Raw genomic sequence first — 15,362 nt, 5'->3', positions numbered from 1 at the left:
GCCATATGAAACTATTGAATTTGTTTGTTGAATAAGGCCTTTGGTCTGGGCTAGAGTCCTAGAAGCTGGGCTAGAGTCCTAGAATATTGTAATAGCATGAGTTTTTTTGTTTGTGCTATGTTGTTTTGATCCACGCCGAGGAATCACATATATTGTTTTTAATCGAAGAGGGAAAAAGTGTGCCATCATCTGGTGTTGGCATACCAAGCTCCGTGGGAGACTTTTATTTGTTTTTTCTAAGCAGCGATTGGTCGCTAGTTTTAGCTTTGCATAGGAAGAAAAAGATAGAAAAAATGCCGAAAGGTAGAGATCAAGGAAGTCGGAGAAAAGGTGGATCGAGATGAAGAAGTCAGGATTCGATTCCTGGCTGACGAGAAGAAGGAAATAGCCAGGGACCGAGAAAGATTCCCCCGGGCCCCAGTCCAACAGGGATAGAGAACGATTCATTCAGTCCGACGGGCAGAGAGAACCTCGACCATGCCACAACTGCGGAAAAATTGGACACTGGATAAGAGAATGTAAAGCGCCTCGAAAGATGTACCGTGACGGCTCCAACGAGAGAGTAGGGGACGAAAACCGCTCAGACAAAATGAAGGAACTATGGAAGAAATGACAGGGGCAGAGTGCTGAAGAACTCAGCCGCATATGCGATTCAATGTCGGAAACCAACAATAACACCGACTTGGAATGACACTCGTTAGATTTGGCACGCAAACAGACTGATACGGGGTGAAGAGTAGGGAGTGTTTGTTATTTTCATTCCTTTATTTTCACGAGAGGTTAATCTTCGAAAGATGCTAGGACTTTTGTCACCTTTGTCGCCTATCTAAGTGAGAATTCATGTTGGTTCCTTCTTGACACAACTGCTCAGCTTTAGAACATTTTATTTGTTTTGTTTTATTTTTGAACAAAGGTTCAATCATTCATTCATTCACACAAGGTTTATTTAGAACTATGATGACTGATTACTGATATAACCATTTTCGAATCAAGCGATTTATTTTTGTATGATCATTTTTCATTGTTTATCGAATCATTAAGACAATTACAAACCATAGTTGATTATTATTACTGTTGGATGCTGTGACAATGCCTCCCCCATGACTGATACTGCACTTTTTCTTTGTTTCATGTTTCATCGTACCTGGGAGATCCAGGAGACACAGACACTTGTTGAGTCCTTGGAATGAGTCCTTCAACTGAACTGTGTCTGTGTTTGTCCTGACGCCCTACTACGAACTTTCATCCTCATCCCCCATCACACCTGCAGTGGCCATCAACTGGAAAATAACTCTGTTGCAACTGCTACTCAAAACCAACTGAGTCATGCAGTATTGTCTGTGATGTTGTTGTGCCAAGCAGAGGGAGGTGTCTGGACAGTTGACTTTCTTGATTCTTTAAATTTTTTATGTTTTGGTTTAATCATGAGTAACCTAATGAGTTTGTTATTTTCTTTATTATAGTGGCCTACACCTGGTTTACTTGTGTATGATTTGAATTTACTTGTCTATTGCCTTTTATGCTATCTTTCATTGATTTAGTTAATTATTAATGGGTCACCAGTAAATACACTGAATTCTCATTTTGTGGGTGATCTTTAAACTATGTTTAGTATGATCAATAGGGAGGAATGTAGAATGTTGGTGTATTTTTGAGTCTCTCTGTTGTTCACATTTCTAGTCTAGGAACAGGCCAGGGCCTCTCATACTGATACAAGGTGTTATCCCCAACATTCTGCCATTGTTAAGTCTCAACAAGGTTGAACCGACCTGATCCTCTGGGACATAGCCAGGGCCAGATACCTTATCAATGCTGAGAGTGCGTCTGTTTTCGTGTTATTCATATATCCCCTTTTTGTATAATACTCGCCCCAACCCTTTGGTTCGACGAGAAGAGGGTTCGACAACCAAGGAACAAGTATCTCGCTGTATTACATCCTGGAATAAACCATCTATTCAACCCTCTAATCCAACCTGTCAAGCTGCTTTGATTTCGACTTCAAGAATTACTACTACGACTGAAAATACACAACGCAGAGTCTGTCCGAACAGTTTAGAAATAAGCTGAAATCTAACACTATTCATGTGTTTAACAATGTACATACTGCCCCGCAGGCCATTCTCTGCTACAACACGTTCAATCCACCAACCCGTCTCACGTCAATGTACTATAGCTACGTTGGTTCAAACGGAAAATGTAGTTTGTGTGAGACTGTTGTCCAGCAGAGGGAGCTGTCAGACACCTTAATTATACAGGAATGTCTATGTATTTACATTTTAAAATGTTCATGGGCTGGTCTAGTTTGTCTGCAAATAGCTCTGCCTCCAGCAACGGGATTGGTCGAAACATATGAAGTGAAAGAAATAAAAGCCCGGTTCACCAGATCTGAGGTAAGCTGTGGTCACATTTTGGATCATGAATGTATTGAGTGAACGACGTCTGAGCTAAATATTACCCTGGAACTTGGTTTCCTGGAGCTCGGAGGACGGCAGGACGCGTGTTTACCTGGTTGATTAGGCCCTGAACGCAGACCCTGAACCTGAACCCAGACATGCAAGGAACATATGTGGAACTTCTGTTTACAGACCCGCCGTGGTTTAATTAGCAGGTTGGAAACATAGATGTGTGATATCGTCGGAGTAATGGTTTATACACTTTATGGTCGGAGTGCTAGCTTGTGGAGATTGAGGGCCCCGTCCACACGAAGCCGATTTCATGGCGAAACCGCAAAGGTCTTGTACGGTTCGGCCTTCCGTCCACACGAAGCCAGCGAATCCGCTGACCGAAACCGTAAACTTCTGAAACCGGCCTCGGAGGTGGTTTCAAATCTACCCGGTTTCGTTTTGGATTCGTGTGGACGCCTGAAACCGTAAACGATGACGTCATCGCCCCTACCCTCGACCCTCTAGCCCAGTGATTCTTAAACTAGGGGTCGCGACCCCAAATGGGGTCCCGAAAAACTTCCGTGGGGTCGGCAATTATTATGACCCAAATTATTAATATGCCAGGTGAAACAAAGGAAAATAATATTTTCCCGAAAATAATAATCTGGAAAAAAAATCGGCCTTTTTCTTACACTTTTCCTCTTTACACGCAGTTAAGTCGAGAAGAGAGAAAATATGTTTTCGTCTTTCAACGGTCTTTCGTCTTTTAAATCTGGTTCAGCCAATTGGCTACTCCGCTGATAGAAGCTATTTAACTATCTGCTCCCGCCGCCATTTGAAGTAGAACAAAATAAAAACACATAGGTAGCCTACATGCCAAAATGGAGAGGTGGCTGCTTAATAAATCAAACAAAACATCGGAAGTGCCATCTACCAGTGCGTCTACTCCTCCGCGATCCTCGGAGGAGGATCGCTTGTCCCACCGGCCTGGGACAAGTCTACAGGCCGGTGAGAATAAAAAGGAACAAACGAGGCGTCGGCATTATCAGAAAGAATTTCTGAAATATGGATTCACTTGCCAAGTAAAAGGTAACCTCAACCACCCACAATGCGTGATTTGCGGCGATGTTCTGGCGAATGAGAGCTTAAAACCTGTCAAACTGAAACGACATCTCGAAACCCGCCATCCCGAGGAAGCTACGAAACAAATGACTTTCTTTCTGCGAAAAGAAGCTGCCCTGCAAGGTCAGAAGACCGCAGTGCATGAGCAAGCAACCTTGCCCGCCAAAGCCTTGGCAGCTTCCTACGAAGTGGCCCACCTTGTGGCAAAAGCACAGAAGCCACACACAATTGCCGAAAGCCTCATCCTCCCTGCAGCAATTGCGATGACCACCGCAATGCATGGTGAAAAGATTGCAAGTGCGCTCAAGCAAATACCCCTCTCCAATGACACAGTGTCCAAGCGCATTATCGAGATCGCTAATGACATGAAATGTCAGATAATCGAGAGAGTAAAAAACGGCATGTTTTCTTTACAGTTAGATGAGTCTACTGACGTGACAAGTGTCGCACAATTGTTGGTGTTTGTTCGCTACAGTTATGAAGGAAAACTTCACGAAGACATGCTGTTCTGCTCTCCGATGGAAGGAAGGTGTACCGGCAGTGACATTTTTAATTGTCTCAATGGTTGGATGGAAGACGCAGGGCTGCAATGGGCCAACTGCCTAAGCATATGCACAGACGGTGCGGCAGCTATGTTGGGGAAAAATAAAGGGCTGAAAGCAAAGGTCCTTAGCGTTGCACCACATGCCAAGTTCACCCATTGCATTATCCACAGAGAAGCCCTGGCATCCAAGACACTTGAGCCCGAGCTTAACAATGTTCTCCAGACAGCAATTCAAATGGTGAATTTCATCAAATCTCGCCCACTCAATACTAGACTCTTCACCCTTCTCTGTCAGGAAATGGGGTCTTCACACGAATCCCTTCTTTTCCATTCTGAAGTTAGGTGGCTTTCACGGGGCAAGGTTCTCACACGCCTGTTAGAGTTGCGAAGCGAGGTGCGCACCTTCCTCTCAGACGCAAACTCTGCTTTTGCGCACCATCTCACTGACTCGGAATGGATAGCCCGTCTTGCTTATTTGTCATGCATATTCGACAAATTAAATATGCTCAACCTGTCACTACAAGGCCTTAACACTAACATCCTGACCCTCTCGGACAAAGTGAATGCTTTCACAAAAAAGCTGCAGCGTTGGGCAGTCCGTGCGGAGAGTGGGGATTTTGAGATGTTTTCGGAGCTCCATGACTTTTTGGAGGAGGAAGACGTGAATGTAAATTCATTGAAGGCCTCCATCAACGTTCATCTCCAAAGCCTCCTCGAAAAATTCCATCAATATTTTCCGACGGGAAATGTGGAGAATTATGATTGGATACGACAACCATTCACCAGCTGCTCTTCAAACGATCTGTCATCTGAGCTCGAAGATGCGCTGCTTGAGCTATCCAGTGACCGAACCATACAGACATCGTTTGCCTCAAAATCACTGGATGAATTCTGGCTGTCTGTTGCGCAGGAATACCCCAGATTGTCCAAGGCTGCCATGGACATTCTAACTCCGTTCGGGTCGACCTATCTGTGCGAGAAGACATTTTCGTCCCTCGCATATATAAAAAATAAATACAGATGTCGGCTCAGCACCGTGGAGGAAAATCTCCGTGTCGCCGTATGCAGCATTCCTCCTAGAATTAACTTGCTATGTTCACGGAAGCAGGCCCACCCTTCCCATTGAAATTGTTAAAGATAGTAAACCAGAAAAGCGAAATAAAAAAATACCGTTATTGTTCTCGCCATATATATAATTCATGTAACGTTGTAAGCCTAATGCTGTGTGTGTGTGTGTGTGTGTGTGTGTGTGTGTGTGCGTGTGCGTGTGCTTTTCTGATCTGATAGCGGCAGCCTATTGTTTAATCGTGATTGTTTGGTTTTCTCGGTTGTTGTTCATATGGAATAAATAAAACTAATTACTTTGCCTACTATTTTTTGCTTGATTTAGTTGTTAACGTTTGAGGGGGTATTTTGAGTAAGGACTTAGAATGGGTTTGGGGAAAGTGGGGTCGTCAGACCTTACAATACTTTTTTGTGGGGTCGCCAGACAAAAAGTTTAAGAACCACTGCTCTAGCCGATGACTGTTAAGCCCGCGGAGTCTCAGAACTCACAACAAAGATGATGGCGGACTACATGCTTGTAATCGTTCTGCAGCAGATCATGTCCCTTGTTGGGTTGCTAAGCCATTATTTATTAAGACTGTTGACTGACTGTTTGTTTGTGTTGTTAGTGGTTCGGGGGGCAGCCTCTATGCGCATGCTCGCCTGTTCTTATTTAATTTTCTTCTGGATTTCTGTAGCAGAAGCAGCGCCCCTTATCGGCCTGGCATGTGTACTACAGCGTTTCTACAGATCTACCCGGTTTCGCTTGACTCCGTCTTTACGGAGATACTCCGAAACCGGATAGATCGGAACCGGAACGGTTTCGCCCGTTTCGGCTTCGTGTGGACGGGGCCTGACATGACGGGGGCTATGGGAGGGTTAGCTAGTTTTAAGGCTGCCAGCCATGTAATAAGGGCTGGTTTCCTATTCAAAGGTAGCCTGTGGAAATGTATGATTACCCCAGTTGCCTTGGCCCTATATAATTGATTACTGCAGCAATGCAGTATGATCCTCCTGTAGACCTGGTTATTTGCTTTTCCGCAGCCATTTCAGCGAGCCTCAGAGTCTGACTCATTACCTGCTATGGATGCTAGAGCCACAGAGTAGGAGTAGGTTACCATGCCAGTGACGTAGCTGATTATTGAAATCCAACATGGCGGCGCCCCGTAACATAAACAACACTTTCACCGTGCAATTGTATCCCTTTTAGCAAGTTCAGCCATTTTTTGTTATTGTACCAATGAGAAGGCAGACAATACATCTGTTATATCAACTCAACTTTAAATTTCATTGCAGTTCATCTTTAAAGTCCAAAGGCAAAGGCCGCAGCAGGCTTCATAGGCACAAACAGAGTTTGTCACAGAACAGAGTGTTCACAGACGGAGCGCCAGTCGAGATCACAGACGGAGCGGTAAATTATGGTATCTGCTGGCCTGCCTTCTTCTAGTCATGCGCTACCAGCAGCCATTCAAAGGGTGGCACCGTCACCACCGGTAGAGGGTGCAAATTCTCGCAATGCCTCAAAAAAGGACAATATAAGGGAATTAAGCAAAACAAAAAAAACCTTAACTACCTAACACTATATATTAAGGAACCACATTAACCATTGACTAGTAGCTTATTGACTTGCATATTATTAGCATATTGGCTCTTAATTAGTCATTATAAGGCACCTATTAAATGTGCAACTGAATGAGAAGCAGACAGAAGCAAGACGTACTGTAGTAATTAGAATTAGCTGTAAAAACTAGAATCCGCACTCAAGAATCAGTTTAAGACTTCACCCAACTGTAAAGCACTTTTATCTCCACGTTTAAAATGAATAAATACAAATCTTCCCTGTTAATGCCATAACTGACTTACACACAGTTGAATCACAAGCAACTTTTTTTTTCAGAAAACCAATGATATTTTGAGAAGCAACCTAATGAGAGCATTAAGTTTACTTCAACATGCTGGTCACCCTATGGCCTTTCACATGAGATCTATTCCTGGCTTTGTTTTTGCAGCTCATTTCCAAAACAAACTTAAAAAGTGTTAGGCATGTTATAGACGTGCATAAACCATATATCTGGTACATCACAATTGCATGAATTGTTCGGCTTTAGGCGTATCATAAAAGACTATGTTAACGTGTCACTGATATTTGTATGAGATTAACTGAGACAAAATTGAGGTGGTTCATCCAAACGTTTCTCGTGTTCCGACTAATTTGAGAGCTTGTACTCCTCAAAATGTTCTTATAGCTGAGACACCTGTAAGAAAATGGAGAAGTCAGACGGATCACTGTGAGACTGAACCTTGGCTATTTCTGTTATTTCGGGGAGGGACCACACATTTAAAGTCATTTGTTAGGAACCATTAGCATGATGTATCCAAGGAACCATCGGTAATCACTCGTGAACACATGAGTGTTCTTTATCTAGAGTTGTGTTCTTTCCAAGTTCATAATTTCACTAGTGAACACATGAGTGTTCTTCTCTCTAGAGAAGGGTTTAATCTGAGTTCATCTTTTCATTATATTTTCAGTAAATCCAAAACCAAACCTTTATTAATGTGTCTCCTCCAGTAATTGCATTGATCTGGTTGAGTTTGGACGTTACTAGTCCTGGTATGTGGGTGTTGAAACTCATCCAGCCTACCACTAGAGAAGCTTACTCATGTGGTGAGAGGAAAGCAAACTTTGGTCTGCAGCACCCCCGCTCAAAACTTTGGCATCTCCTCCGAAAAGAGGTCCTCACCACCGTTGTCATGCGCGGAGCTGAGTGCTGGACTGACCAACTCATGGTCAGATCCAAACTAACCATGACTGGTTTGACTGTAACTCAGCTGAGATACAGTCACTCCTAAAAACCAAGCATGAGGTCCACAAAGCTCTCCTGTCCTGCCCTGGATCTCCCACCCTTAAAACCACCTTTAATGCTGCAAGAACAGCAACCCAACGAGGCCTCCGGAATATGGGGGACACAAAAGGCGTAAGAGATCCAGAACCTGGATCTTTTACGATGCCATAAAAGCATTGTACGGCCCCAGGAAGAGGGCGATTGCCCCAGTCCGATCAACTGATGGGTCCACACTCTTCAAGGACCGCCACGAGATTCTTGCCCGTTGGGCAAATCATTTTGAGAGTCTCCTCAACCACCCTGTCGACCCACATATTCTGTATAATCTCCCAGACCGGCCGCCAACAACGCACCTGGACATCCCACTACTTTACTCAGAAATCCAGCAAGCTATTGCAGGGCTGAAGAACAATAAAAGCGCTGGACCTGGAGGAATCCCTGCAGAGGTTTTCAAAAATGGAGGATACATCCTCACGAGTCGCCTGCACCTCCTGATCCAAAAAATCTGGGAACATGGGATCCTCCCACAGGACTGGAAGGATGCTAACATCGTGCTCATTTATAAACGAAGGGAGACAGAGCAGTATGCGGGGAAAGCAGGGAAAGTCCTGGCCAAGATCATGATCAGCAGATTGGTTGAGCACATCTCAGAAGGTGTGCTTCCGGAAACACAGTGCGGTTTCTGGAAGACCAGATCCACGACAGACATGGTTTTTGTCTTGAGGCAGCTGCTGGAGTAGAGCCGAGAGCATCACAAAGACCTTTACATAGCCTTCATCGACCTCAGCAAAGCTTTTGACACGTCAACCGTGAGTTGCTCTGGAAATACCTCTGCAAACTTGGAGTACCACCCAAATTTCTTAGCATCCTACAGTAGCTGCATGATGGGATGCAAGCCAGAGTGCTCACAGGAGAACTCCAGTCAGAGTTTTTCAAGGTAAATGTTGGGGTGAAGCAAGGCTGTGTCTTGGATCCGGTGCTCTTTAATATCCTCCTCTCTGCCATCACCTGCCTCTTTCACAGTGTCATGGGACATGAAGACGGTGTCCGTGTGGAATACCGCCTTGATGGAAGCCTCTTCAACATCCGTCGGCTCCAGGCCCACACAAAGACAAAGACCCGCCAAATCTGTGAGCTTCAGTATGCTGATGACTGTGCCATCTTAGCTCACAGCCCGGACTATATGCTGCACGCCCTCAACACAATAACTGATCCGTACCAATCCTTTGGCCTACAGGTTAACATAAAAAAAACCGAGGTCATGACCCATCTCAAACCCCCCAGCCCCCCCCAGTTTCCACACACACAGTGTTCCACTTAAAACAGTGGATCACTTCACTTACCTTGGCTCCACTTTGTCCTCATGCTGCTCCCTTTACACAGAAATACACACCCGGATCAATTAAGCATCATCATCATTTGGACGCCTGCGCAGCAGGGTTTTTGAAAACCGTAACCTGAAGGTCAGTACCAAGGTCGCTGTTTACAACGCGCTATGTCTCTCCACTCTGCTTTATGGGGCAAAGTCATGGACCCCATACCGCCAGCACATCAGCAACCTAGAGGCCTTCCATATACGCTGCCTACAGAAGATCCTCGGTCTGTCCTGGGAAGATCGAATCTTACGCATGCCTGAACATCGCCTGCCCCGCCAAGTCCTCTACAGCCAACTAATGGGCGCAAAGCGATCCGCTGGAGGGCAAAAGTGGCGCTTTAAGGACTACACCAGGGACCTCCTAAAGCGAGCGAACATTTCCCTCACACAGCTCGAAACTCTGGCACTCAACAGACCAGCCTGGCAGGTAAATTGTGCTACTGCAATTTGTCAAATTCACCAAACCAACCAAGGTCGACGTTCCGAGAGGCGCAGCCAGAGACACGAGCGGGCAGGAGATACCTTTCTTGCATCTGCTTTCCCTTGCTCCATCTGCGGACGAATGTGCGGCTCAAGGATCGGACTCTACGCCCATGAGAAGTGGCACCAGTGGCAACGTCGCTGACGTTGAAAGATAAAACATGAAGGTCCTGTTCATTGTGGTCTAAAAGGTAATCATATTTTCTAGGCCCATGAGTTACCAGGCTTCAGGTTAACTCTGCTGCGTGAGGAGGAAGTCTTTTCTTGTTTTCTGTCAAACCGAACACAAGTGTATGATGAACTGAAACCGCAGTCCAGATGTCAAACCAGCCACGCCTTCTATCGTAAGTGGTTATATTTTCTTAACCTTTATTTCAATTCTTAACACGTCTTTCATAGATTTTCTTTGCATGAACTTTTTCATTGTTGACCTGCAGGTGTGTTTAAATATCTCCCAGAATAACGGAGTGAGAGAGAGGACACACTATGACTCTAATATCAGCAGCAAGAGGATTTCTAGCTTTCCTTCTGTCAGCACCAGGTAGGTTTATTTAAATTGTGATGATTCAGTTGAGCATTTTTAATAACATGACAACCAAGCAACTGGAATGAGGAGAGGGTGAAACCACAGCATGTTGGAGATAGAATTATAGTAAACAGAACATTAAGGAATCACCCTCTAGAACGCTGTTTCATTAAACAGACCACGAGAATAGAGAATGGTCCACTTCCTATGCCTCAGTTATGGTTCATTAGTCATGGAAAAATGCCACTTCACTGCAAGTTGTATACAGCCAATTGCAGAGAAAGTACTTTACTGGGTTTTAGATCGAAATACTGTGTGAATTATCTTTCAGAATATATATTTGCTTTTGGGATTTGATGGCCATTTCCTTGTTATTAGGCAAACATGTTCATTTAGGTATTTTTGGACTTTTGAAAAGTATAAATGTCAGAAGTTACTGTTTGTCCCCCATTTATTCTAATAACGACGGTTTAGACATGGAATATCAATCTTGGAATTCCATGTTGGAATTCTCCTCACCACAACTCTTATATCCTTCTTTCCTCCCCTAGTGTCCAATCCTATCCTTGTCTCCTCTCCTCTACATTCTAGCCTCCACATCTAAGTAATTTAAAAAACGTATGGTTTTTGCCACAAAATAAGCACATAGACTATAGGGCAGAGGCCTACAGAGACTAAACACAGCCTAGTAGCCTAAACTACCATAATTCATTACCGGTTTGCTGGATGCTTATTGCTGGATAAACTATTGTTATATCATGAATTATTAATATACCCTTATTATAAAGTTTTCATAGCTAATTTCAATAAATGGCATGACCTGTTGTAATGGCAAATTATGAAATTACGGTCTTTAACTTAACCCAATCTTACTTTTGATTCAAATAAAAGATGTACTATATCTATATTTAGATTCCTGAATCCAGGGGGGGGGGGGTTGAACTTGAAACCTCCCCTGGCTACTCCACTAGTGTCCTGTGATTCTGGAACGCTCCTCTCACAGCTCAGTGGTCAGCATGTATCTGTAGTTTCCATCTCAACCCACCAGCCTCCATCTCTTTATGTATCTTCTGATCTGTTCATCAGGTGAACCTCTGTGTCTTGTTCATTCTCAATGAGATGTCTTTGTTTTTTCACAGTGCTTCAGGGTAATGATGACTGGAGAGTTACGTACTCATCTAGTAATGTCTGTGCTTTAAGAGGAGCAATGGTTGACATCAACTGCACTTATGAATACCCTGACAAAGTACAATACCGCCCTAACACAGTCAGAACACTGTGGTTTACTAAAGGAAACAAGTATCCTGTTGATCTGGAAAACGATACAGACTATACCGGTCGGGTTGTATACAGCTGTGGAGAGGTCAGCTGCACCATGTCCAGATGTCATGGAACATGTACCCTGAGAATCAGAGACCTGAGACAGAGTGACTCTGCTGTCTACAAGTTTAGGTTTACAACAAACCTACCAGGTGGGAAATATACTGGTGACCCTGGAGTGAAGTTATCTGTAACAGGTAAACTATAATGTGTGTGTGTGTGTGTGTGTGTGTGTGTGTGTGTGTGTGTGTGTGTGTGTGTGTGTGTGTGTGTGTGTCTGTGTCTGTGTGTCTGTGTGTGTGTGTGTGTGTGTGTGTGTGTGTGTTGTGTTATATTTATTATTGAGTAAAATTAATAACTTCTTCTCAGACCTCCAGGTGAAGGTGTCCTTTCCTCACCCTACCGATCCTACCGTGGCAAAGCTGGAGTGTCACAGTATGTGTGGTCTAGCTGATGACCCTCGCTACATCTGGTTCAGAAATGGACAGAATGTACTACAGGGAATAAACAACTGGATCTACATTCAGTCTGGAGACAGCTATTCATGTGCTGTTGAAGGATATGAAAATCTCCGCTCTCCTTTAGTGTGTAAGTCCAGTCCACAGTACACTGACACAATAAGAAGATGCAGACAACCTTTTAGGCTTTTAGGGTAAAGAACTACATGAATATTTAATATGAATGGACCAAAACCACTGGCATTTTATGTAATTAATTAAATGCTAACTGTTAACAGATGCTCCAAAGACCCCCTCAGTGACCGTGAGTCCCTCTGGCGAAATAGAGGAGGGCAGTTCAGTGACTCTGAGCTGCAGCAGTGATGCTAACCCAGCAGCTAACTACACCTGGTTCAAGGTTAATAGAGATGGTTCCTCCAGGTTCATGAACCAGGGACAACAGCTCATCTTTAAACACATCCTATCTTCAGAATCTGGACAATTTCGCTGTGACACTCAGAATGAGATAGGGGAAAGATCGTTGTCTATCTCTATCAACGTAAAATGTGAGGAAACACAATCCAAAACTTCAACATTAATTATGAACCCAAACTTTGCCATTATGGGATTTTCCTTTTCTTTAATACTGTCATGAATTTAAATGTACATGCTATTTTTGCATGCTTCTATGTGTCTCCAGATGGTCCTAAACACACATCTGCGTTATCAAGTCCCTCTGGTGAAATAGAGGAGGGCAGTTCAGTGACTCTGAGCTGCAGCAGTGATGCCAACCCAGCAGCTGAGTACATCTGGTTCAAGAACAACCAACCTCTGCTCTGGGGACCAAGTCAACCTCATACCTTCCCCTCAGTCCGCCCTGAAGACAGAGGAACGTACCGCTGTCAAGCAGAGAACAAATATGGACATCTGAGCTCTAACTTGATAATCATGGATGTCCAGTGTGAGTTGAATATCGGACTAATATGTTAACATCTTTTCTATATCTTGTCTTTAAAATGTAGAGCTGGTATTAATGTATTACTGCTTGCCTGTAAACAACTATGAATCACTTATTAAACTTGTACACACTGGTGGTGGTTACTGAGGTCCCCCTTCACTGTATAGCGTCTTTGAGTGTCTAGAAAAGCAATACATGAATTCAATCCATGATTATTATTATTGCAGTTTCATAACTTAAGGATGGATATGGTTATTTGGTGTTCCTGACAGACGCTCCAAAGACCCCCTCGGTGACCGTGAGTCCCTCTGGTGAAATAGAGGAGGGCAGTTCAGTGGCTCTGAGCTGCAGCAGTGATGCCGTCCCAGCAGCTGAGTACACCTGGTTCAAGAACAACCAACCTCTGCTCTGGGGACCAAGTCAACCTCATACCTTCCCCTCAGTCCGCCCTGAAGACAGAGGAACGTACCGCTGTCAAGCAGAGAACAAATATGGACAACTGAGCTCGAACTTGCTATTCATGGATGTCCAGTGTGAGTTGAATATTGGACTAATATGTTAACATCTTTTCTATATCTTGTCTTTAAAATATAGAGCTGGTATTCATGTATTACTGCTTGCCTGTAAACAACATTGACTCACTTATTATACTAGTATACCCAAGTGGGTGCTACACACTGGTGGTGGTTAATGAGGTCCCCCTTCACTGTAAAGCGTCTTTGAGTGTGTAGAAAAACACTATATTAATTCAATCCATTATTGGTATTATTGCAGTTTCATGACTTTAGGATGGACATTGTTATTTTGTGTTCTTGACAGACGCTCCAAAGACCCCCTCAGTGACCGTGAATCCCTCTGGTGAAATAGAGGAGGGCAGTTCAGTGACTCTGAGCTGCAGCAGTGATGCCAACCCAGCAGCTAACTACACCTGGTTCAGGGAACATGGAGACTCAGTGAGAGAATCAGGACAGAACTACACCATCACTAATATCACATCTGAGCATGGAGGAAACTATTACTGCCAAGCCCATAATGCCATCGGACTTCATAATGCTACCTTTTTGTTAATCCAAGGTAATTGTTCATTTAAAAATCACACACACCTTCAACACAGACACAGGCACACATTTAAACATTGGCCTAATTATGTTGTAGTTTGTATTCAGGGTTTGAAATCGAAATCAACATCATGGACAACAACAGTAGCAGTGAGAACCATCGTTGCCTTACTGGCCACCGTACTCCTCCTCTTCTTCCTCTGGATGAGGTGAGACATTCTCTCTTTCTTGTTTCACCTCTCCTGTTACTTCTTCATCTCTCTGTTTTCTTCTCCAGAAGAAAGAGGTCCTCCAGTAAAGCATGTGGACAGGGAGGAAGGCCAGATACTGTGGAGGAGGTAAGACAAAGGAAGCCTTTTATTACTAACCCATCCTTTACTAAGACGCACGGTGGAAATGCCCCACCATGTGGAGGCCTCAACACAAGACCACACAAGAGACGTCTAGTTTCCTAAGTAAGTCCTTCTCTGTTGCTCTAGCCCGGTCGCTAGGAGAGACAGTACATCAAAGTGTCTGTGTTTTCATAAAGAACTGTCTGAAGTTCAACCCTGGCCCGATTTGGACATTTCAGAACTGGAGATAACTTGACATTTTTTACATTTTACTGCTCGGTTCGAATCCCGACCGGTAGGCAAAAATAAAAAGGAGACGTCATCCATGGATGAGGTGCCCATGAGCAAGGCACCTGAAACCCCCACCTGCTCCCTGGGAGATGCACTGCGGCTGTCCCGGTATTCTGGTGTGCCCCATGTGTTCAACTGCTCCCTGATGGGTTAAAAGCAGAGAAATAATGTCCCCCAAAAAGGGACAGTAAAGGATACCTTAACTTGGCGCCCCCAATGTTTTAACCGGAAGACAGTATGGTAATCTGAGAATAGAAACTTTTGTTTGTTTTCAAACTGGGATCTGGTGAGATTTTTGCCGGTGTAACGGGGGGGCTAGGCAGAACCCAAGTGCACAGTTGTACAACAGTTTCAAAGATTTATTCTGGTCCAGGATCGGGCAGGCAGGGAGCAGACAGTAAGTCACCGACAGGTGGGCAGGGAATCGTCGGTGGGTCAGCAGGCGAGAAGTCGGCAACGGGAGGGCAGAAGAGCAGATCGGGAGTCAGGAACTGGACAGCAGACAGACCGACAGGGACTCGACGAAGGGCGGGAGGTCAGGCAGGCGAAGGGTCGGTAACAGGAAGTCAGGCTGGTGGATCAGGAGACGGGGACAAAGGAGCAGACAGACCGACAGGGACTGGACGGCAGGCAGGTGGTCAGACAGGC

General features: G+C 44.4%; 1 protein-coding gene across 1 annotated transcript; it reads left to right on the top strand.

Annotated features, from left to right (window-relative positions):
• Positions 1 to 8,821: 8,821 nt before the first annotated feature.
• Positions 8,822 to 14,206, top strand: LOC130377639 (B-cell receptor CD22-like). Its single transcript, XM_056584794.1, has 8 exons — positions 8,822 to 8,874; positions 8,961 to 9,152; positions 12,117 to 12,226; positions 12,375 to 12,641; positions 12,776 to 13,036; positions 13,306 to 13,566; positions 13,853 to 14,096; positions 14,200 to 14,206. Exons 1-8 carry the CDS (start codon positions 8,822 to 8,824, stop codon positions 14,204 to 14,206), a joined length of 1,395 nt encoding a protein of 464 aa, XP_056440769.1.
• Positions 14,207 to 15,362: the final 1,156 nt, after the last annotated feature.

The sequence above is a fragment of the Gadus chalcogrammus genome, chromosome 23 (assembly GCF_026213295.1).
Source record: "Gadus chalcogrammus isolate NIFS_2021 chromosome 23, NIFS_Gcha_1.0, whole genome shotgun sequence".
Classification (NCBI taxonomy): Eukaryota; Metazoa; Chordata; class Actinopteri; order Gadiformes; family Gadidae; genus Gadus; species Gadus chalcogrammus.
The sequence above is the reverse complement of the archived record's forward strand: the minus strand, read 5'-3'. Positions and strand labels throughout refer to the sequence as shown.

Excerpts from the sequence above, each read along its gene's own strand:
- LOC130377639 (XM_056584794.1), top strand. The coding sequence starts at position 8,822 with ATGGGATGCAAGCCAGAGTGCTCACAGGAGAACTCCAGTCAGAGTTTT. Across the intron at positions 8,875-8,960 it reads TCCAGTCAGAGTTTTTCAAG|TGTCATGGGACATGAAGACG; the intron begins GTAAATGTTGGG and ends CCTCTTTCACAG. Across the intron at positions 12,642-12,775 it reads TATCTCTATCAACGTAAAAT|ATGGTCCTAAACACACATCT; the intron begins GTGAGGAAACAC and ends ATGTGTCTCCAG.